The 8,496-nt window shown below is 27.4% G+C and overlaps 1 protein-coding gene across 1 annotated transcript in view; it reads left to right on the top strand.

Annotated features, from left to right (window-relative positions):
- LOC108691621 (putative phosphatidate phosphatase) overlaps positions 1 to 1,053 on the top strand; it is a 39,899-nt gene extending 38,846 nt beyond the window's left edge. The window contains exon 7 of the mRNA XM_018199463.1: positions 286 to 1,053. Coding sequence (XP_018054952.1) covers positions 286 to 426 — 141 coding nt within the window. The 3' untranslated portion in view covers positions 427 to 1,053. The remainder of the gene's footprint in view (positions 1 to 285) is intronic.
- The last annotated feature ends 7,443 nt before the right edge of the window (positions 1,054 to 8,496 follow it).

Below are 8,496 nucleotides of genomic sequence, written 5' to 3'. Positions count from 1 at the left end.
ATTGTATAATTTAAATTATTATATTAAAGAATATTAAGAAATTTAGTAATAAATAAATACAAACATTTGGTCAAGAATTCTTTTGAGAATTAAAATAATTTTTATTTCTATCAAAATATTGGATGTTATACTTTTTTATAATATAATCAGATTACATTTATAATGTAATCAATTAAATATTACATTTATAATGTAATCAATTAAAATGTTGAAATTAGATCGATATATAAACTTATTTTTAACAAGATAAAAGATAGAATTAAGATCTTTATGATATTTCTCTAGGCAAATTGTGTAGCAGATCTTTTCAAAGAGAAAAAAGAAAAATGCTCCTCCATAGAGAAACATCGAACTACCGATTATGAAGCGGAGGCTGGTATAACCGGCATACAGGTGAATAATGGCACTGGTAATCGCAATTGTTGACCTAACGAGCTCGCTCTTCGCTTGCTGACTGCAACAAGACCATAACTATCTTCTAGTTGTCCTCGGGAAACTAAAAAGATTCGTGGATTTCTCATGAAGCATCAGATGAGATTAGATGTCTCCCTCCGGACATGTCTACAGCATAGCCTTCTTCAGCCGAATGCTTTTAGCGCTTGACGAGTTCTAAAATCTTCAAGAAATACTTTTTTAATTTCAACATAGTAAATTATCTTACTATTTTGATTATTTTTCAACTACTGCATCTTGGTTCTATTTTTTTTCTCATTATTATACAAGTTATTTGAGCTTCGTCGGTGCTGTACACTATACAGATCATGAGAAAGAAAAGAAGAAAGAAATAGAGTGCAATGTAATTAAAGCTTGCGAATATTTTTTGTCTTTCGTTGAGCTTTGTGTGATCTATTATGCGAATGTGTGTGATGTGAAACGTACTTTCGTTGCAGCGAGGAGCGATTTTTCGATCTTTTAGTTTGTTATGTTTTTATCTTTTAGTAGCGCTCGAATAGATGTATGTTTCTAGAAGCTTATGTTATGTGATGTCTTTTGTGATTGATTAGCGAAAGAAAAATGTTTCACAAAAAATCAATTTTTATTGAATGAAAATGAAGAGGAATACGTTATTTTTATAGCTACAAGTATTTACAGCGTTTAGATAATAACAAGATGTATTTATTTTGTTTATTGCGAAATATTTATTTTTAATTGACAGATTGGTGCTTTTAATCTTTTATGCTTAGAATAATATAAATTGATCATCCTTTACATGAGTATTCTATTTTGAAACTAAATGGAAACTCGGTGATCTGAAGTACAATTTTGTATTATATATTAACATATATTTATATGTTTTACATATAATTATATATTTTTATTACAACTTGTATTATTCTTGACTTTCTTACCTTAATAGTTCGCTTATTGCGATAAATATGTTTAATATATTTAATAGAGTTTCGAATATACATCGAGGATATGATCATTTCTTAAAATCATCATGTCCTCATTTTCATCATATTTGACATACATGGCTTTTCTGCAGAGCAGATAGATCGTATGGTAGAATCGCAGCTTTAGGTGCATTCGGATTGTAAAAAGAGATTCGGAAAGAGACGTCAATAATATTTAAGATATCGATCTCGATTCTATAAACGTATTACGATTAATGCGAATTATCTTGTATGATAATTAATATGAATTATTTAGTGTAAAAGTATCACAGTTTTTACTCATGACTTTATAATGTTGCAAAATTATTGAATATATCTTAAAAATTTATTTTGCAAATTATAGATAAATTAAAGTCCATTGAAATAATTTTTTTTATTTATGTGATACAATGAATGCTTAAACTTTGACGTCAAGGAAACTGATTATAATTTCTCGAAATTTATGTTATTTTTTCTCTTTTTAACATATTTAAAGTAGTTTAACAAAATAGCTATTAAAATATGGTAAATGAAATATTGGTTGTTTTAAATAACAATATTATATTATATAATGATTTATATTAAATAAAATTAAGTAATAATATTATATCCATAGAACTTATAGTAATAGAAGGCATCTGAAAATTTCGATTGGTAGAGGATGGTTATGCGCATAAAGAAGAACGGTCACTAAGCAGGATAGAAAGATATTTCTATCATTTAGATGTTGCTTACAACTCCACATTCGTATTCCATTTACTATAAGTTTTATATACATAATTATAACATATTGTAATATTATAATATTATTTTTTCATGGAAAAGTAAATAACGAATTAATTTTTTTAAAATTTAATATTTAATTACTTTTGCGATAATTATAAAATAGAGATAAAGAAGAGGAGAGATGGACATAAGACATTCAAAATTATTCCCTGATTCGAACAATTAGGAATCCAATTGTCATAACCTACGTGAAATAAATTTGTATTAATTTGTTTTATTTTATTTGTGCGAAAAAGAAACATTTACATTCAACTTCGGTCAATTTATTGCTAGATTATTTTTAAAATAGATACATTTATAATTAATAGAAAGTAGGTTTTTTAATATTTAAGAATCATTGCCATAGATCAACTTTCTATATAACTTTTTACGGCATTAATTGATGCATGAATATTTTGAAGATGTAATTATAATCTTAAAATATATTTAATTAAAGTAGTCGAATACATATGGTATAGTGCTTTAAAGTTGTAATTGAATATATACGATCCGTCGTATCCGTAATTTATTTAATTGAATGCATTCAATAATAATGGCACAAAGAATCATGATAGGATAAGTGGCATATATTAATATTAAATAAAATTTATTTACTTTATGAAAAATTGTATGTGTATCTATACATCACGTTATGTACATAAATTTTGTATACAAATACACACACACACACACACACACACACACACACACATACACACACACACACACATACATATACAAAATTATATAAGAAATAAATTGATGTCTTTTTAAGCCAAAATAAAATGTTGATGTGAAAAATAATTTATTCAGGCCATAAGGGAAAGGGGGATGAAGAGGGTAAGATAACGAATTGTTAATTTTTTAAAGATAATAATAAATGAAAAGCAGATGCTTAAAGGCTTTAGCTAATATAATAATACACAATCTCTTATAATTTGAATTCCAATTACAAAAATAGATATATTAAGAAATGTGTTTTGGATGCATTCACTTGTAATTTTGCAGTATTTATATACAAGGAATGACATAATTAATATACAAGAAATGATATAAAATATTTTCATTTTTTAAATAAAATTGCACATTGTATAATTAAAAGCGAATATAATAATATATTAATATTTTTTTATTTTTCGCATTACAATGGTTCTAATTAAATAAAAATATACGGTAACTATGGGTAAGATGACGCTCTCATGGAGGCAGATTGTAGGTTACGTACTCACGCGTGAAGTTTTCTCAACTCAAATAATAAATTATTATTGATTATTCATTGACATTGATTACTTATAAATAAATATTATCATATATAATTCATTAAGCTTATCATGTTTTAAATATTATTATAAATATCTAAGAAAAATTGTGTGTTATATACATGTATATTTAATATGCAGAGTCCTTATGAAACTTTAATATTAGTATTGATCAATTAATCACATATTTTGATATGTGATATTAATCACATATTAAAATCTGTATGTATTAAAATCTATTAATATCTCTGTGTGATATTAAGATATTGGATTTCATGTGATATAATTGTGATATCCAAATTTAGTTCTAATGTTCTTTAATCATTTTATTTTAAATTTTATTTTATTTTTTACTATACAGTAGTAAATAGATATATTTTACTAATAAGTTCATTACGTAATTATTACGGTACATATAATACATAAATATAATTATGTTAATGTTAACGTTTCAATAATTTTATTTTCATAAATTATATAAAGGTTTAATTTTGTTTGTATTTTTTTTTTAAACTTCTTATGATATATTAAAACAATATAAAACAATATATCATAATAAATCTTTTTTTCTCATAAAAAGTATATTTTTAGCTTAAATTGATTTTTCGTCTTATCTATTAAATATATTATTAAAAGTCATTTTACTCACATATGGTGGCAAGATGACGAAATTAATGTCCTTAAAAAAATTAAATTTTAAAGAATTGTAATTTATTTAACAACTTAATAATTTTTACAAATGATAATTAAAACTGTAGTGAACTTGAAAAAAAATATAAATCAGTCTCTTTATACCTCATCAGAAATTAGGAAAAATCGACAAATCTTAAGGTCGTCATCTCCTTTTTTTTACGTTTCCAAACTTCCCTTTCAATACAATAATAAAATAGTAATGATGTTAATCAAACGTATCTTTCTTGTTTGACTCTACTTTTTTTATATTCAATGATAAATTTTACAAACAAATCTTCGAAGGCTCGCTGTTATCTCAAAATATTTTTGATATAACTCTTCAGGACTTAGAATCAGCTGCTTTTAATAAACATTGACAATTGAATTCTCTTTTTAAACGATATTACTCTTACAATTAACAAAACACACAGTCAGTGACCTCTGCTATGTATTAACAATTATCTATCCACGGCTAAAGTTTAGGTGATGAAAAATTGAATTTTTCAAATGTGACATTATTAAAATTCAATAATTCTATCATGTATGACTGGTACCAAAAGTTTACGTCTTTAGAACATTATTTAAATTATTTCTCACTTATGTCAGAAGATTGGAGTCATAGCGAATTTAATTAATAAATCCTATTTCTTTTGTGTTCCCTCCTTCCATGATAAAAATTTTGATAAAATCATTAGAATATTACTTTACTATTAAATAATGAGTATCCATTGCAGTTGATTTTTTCATCCTCAAAAAAAATTACATAAAAAATTTAACTTATGGAACAATCGTATTCTCAGTAATGAAAACAATTCTAAAATAAAAAGCAAAAAAATATTCTTTACAGTATTTTACATTTCCGATATTTCAGAGAGAATCAAAAACTTTTTAAGGAATAACAGAATAGTTAACATGACTTATAAAGGTGTTAACAAATTGAGTAGTTTCACTAAAGTTCACAAAGATAAGCTCCTATTAATGTTGCATCAATGTAGTATATAAAATAAAGTGTGAGAAATGCAACATAAGTCAAACGAGCAAAACTAAAAGCGAGTAAATACGAAAACCACATTAACTGAAAATTAATATCATGCTCAAATTATCATTCAGTTAGAATATTTGCACGATTTTTATTGGAATAACATTAAAATGTACAGATGAAGAAAAAATTTTGAACAAAAGACTTATCATAGAAATAATTTTTATTCGGAAACAAACAAATAGTTTAAATTTACAGAGTGATACCGATCTATTAGATACGACCTATGACAATTTATTTATCAGCAAATAATGTTTTTCTCTCTTCAATGTTTCTTTCTATCTATATTTTTCTTTCCGCACATTAGTTTGACTTGCGACGATTATTTGGTTCAGATGATTTGTAATTCGTTCGTATAGTTAACATCTTATATTTGTGAGCTTTAAAGAAGATCATGTAAGTTTTAAAATTTTATTGTTTATTTATTTATTTATATATTAATTTTTTAAAATTAATTATTATATAGTATATCAGGAAATAATTAATTTCATTAGAACGAAACATTTGATTAACATCATTACTATTATATTATTGATATACTGAAAAGGATCCAAAACTTGTTTCGAAACGTATAGCCAAGATCTCAAGTGATTTGAATAAATTATTATTTTCGACATCATCTTACTTAATTAAAAAATCAATTTATTTATTTATTTTTTATTTATCGCAACTGACAATGAGTTATGATTCTTTATTATTTTATTATTAGGGGTACAACTTTGCTTCCGCCGTTTTTTTCCGAAATTCGAGGATTTATTGTAAAAAACTGGTTATACATTTATGATTCAAAGTATAGTCCATCGCTGGCCACTACTTTCTCCCATCTTTCGGATAGCGTACGAATCCCGCGTCGAAAAACCTGGTCATCTTTTGAGGCTATCCACGAATCGATCCAATTTTTTACTTCTTCATAAGATCGGAAGTGCTGGTCAGCCAGGCCATTGATCGAAACAAGTGATAGTCAGAGAGAGCAACGTCTGGAGAATACGGCGGGTGGGGTAGGACTTCCCATTTCAACGTTTTCAGTATGTCTTGACCACTTTCGCAACATGGGGTCGAGCATTGTCACGCTGCAAAATCACTTTATCGTGTCTCTCGTTGTAATGCGGCCGTTTGTCTTTCAGCTCAAACATATCAATTGCGTTCGATATCGATCGCCTGTGATTGTTTCAGTCGGTTTTAACAGTTCATAATACTCTACGCTGGTCCCACCAAATACAGAGCATGACCTTGGAGCCGTGAACATTCGGTTTGGCCGTCGAAGCATGGCCGGGAACTCCCCATGATTTTCTGGGATTATCGTAATGAACCCATTTTTCGTCCCCAGTCACAATGCGATGCAGAAATCCCTTCCGTCTTTGCCTTTCAAGCAGCTGTTCACAAGCAAACAAACGCCGTTCAACATTTCTCGACTTCAATTCGTACAGCACCCAATTTCCTTGCTTCTGAATCATTCCCATGGCTTTGAGGCTTTTGAAATGGCTTGTCGAGTCACTCCTAATGATCGTGCCAATTCTTTTTGATTTGACGAGTCTTGCTCAAGTGCTCCAATTCTGCATCTTCGAAAACCTTCTCTCTTCCACCGCTATGCCGGTCTTCAACGTCAAAATCACCGTTTTTGAAGCGTTGAAATCACTCACGATACGTTCTTTCACTAATAGCGGCCTCACCATAAGTATTTGAGAGCATTCGATGAGCCTCAGCCAGATTTCTTCATATTGAAGCAAAAAATTAAAACCTCCTGCAAATGACGAGAATTTGGCTCGTAAACTGACATTTTCAATCGAGAATAACTTTATGATGCAGACACAAATCGACTAATGTTTCTATGGGGTTATGTTGACAGATGCCCAAATTTATTGTATCATGTCTATGATTTATTTATTTCGATCACCACTACCGCTAAAGCCATCTATAGGAAAACGGCGGAAGCAAAGTTGTACACCTAATATATTTTAAATGCTCTATATATATATATATATATATGTATATGTATATATATATACACACACACACACACAATAGTGTCGATACTTTAATTATTGCTATTTCGGTTTGAATAGAGTTTCGGTTTTGCTCAAGCAAAAGTCTCAGTAACGATATTTTAATTATTCAATTGAATCGAAGATTGTTACAACTATTTAATACTATTATAATATTTATACCATAGATATCTCTTCTATTTTTTGGATGACATTATGTTTAAATAACGTTAATAAGCGCATATATTCAATTACAATCATTGTCAGAATATCTCAGAATTCTTGATTTTATTTTTAATTCTTGTGGATCAGGATTCTTGTATTAAAATGTTAAGAAAAATATTTTTTGAATACTTTTTATTGGTGTAGTAACTTTTTAATATTAAACATCATATCAATTAAATTTGGGATTAAAATTGTGAAACATTAGAAACTTCACTTGTTTACTTAAGTAGATATTAATGTTTTAAAAGTTTAACTCATAAATTATATTAATGCCATGCATTAATATAATTTATGAGTAGAGGCGTGCAATACGTCATAACTTCAGGCTCAAGCTCGACTGAAAAATTAGAAGTTCGAACTCTGTCAAACTCGAGCTTCTGTCTAGTCTGAAACTCGATACGGCTTAAGATATTTTTGAATCGAAACAGTTAATATTTTTTGAAATCAATATCATTATAAAAACAACAACATTATATGAACAGAGATAGAGAGAATAAGATGTGTTCAAAAAAATCTTATTACTGTTATTAATGCTATTGACGCGTGTTACAGTACGTGCTATATAAAAAACCTCTGATTACAGAATTTTTAATTAATTGTTTGATTAAAAATATTATAAAGAAAATAATAATTATAAATAAAAAGAGTATTCATTATATATAACAATAAAATAATAATTTACTAAAATAATAATCTTTCCGAGACCTCTTAAAAAAAAAAAGTATAATTTGATTCATTTTGAGTCAATCATTTTGGAAAGATTTTGTTATCGAGATTTATTGTGTCTACTTGGTACAAGTAATTCAAAAAATTCAATGTGACCTCGTTCTGATCTTGGTAACGCCACTCGATCATGTGAAATGGATATGATCAGTAAATAAATCTTTTTAAACCCTACAACTTTTATCTAAAACATTTTTCCATATCTTTTATAATTTTTGAGATATTTCGATGTCAAAGTTAAAATAGGATACTAGTAATGCATTTAGAGAAAGAAATTTTAACGCAGAGTGTGTGTTTGTGTATGTAAGTTACATATTTATATGATGTCCTATTATGCGAAAAAAGAGTATTACAAAAAGGCTTTTTTCCGAAGATAAAAATAAGGTTTTTCCGTAACATCCTTCTTTTGATTTTAAGTAATATTGACTGTGTACTATCTCGAGTCTAAACGGGTCGAA

This window comes from Atta colombica, unplaced genomic scaffold, assembly GCF_001594045.1.
Source record: "Atta colombica isolate Treedump-2 unplaced genomic scaffold, Acol1.0 scaffold48, whole genome shotgun sequence".
In the NCBI taxonomy this organism is placed as follows: Eukaryota; Metazoa; Arthropoda; class Insecta; order Hymenoptera; family Formicidae; genus Atta; species Atta colombica.
The sequence above is the reverse complement of the archived record's forward strand: the minus strand, read 5'-3'. Positions and strand labels throughout refer to the sequence as shown.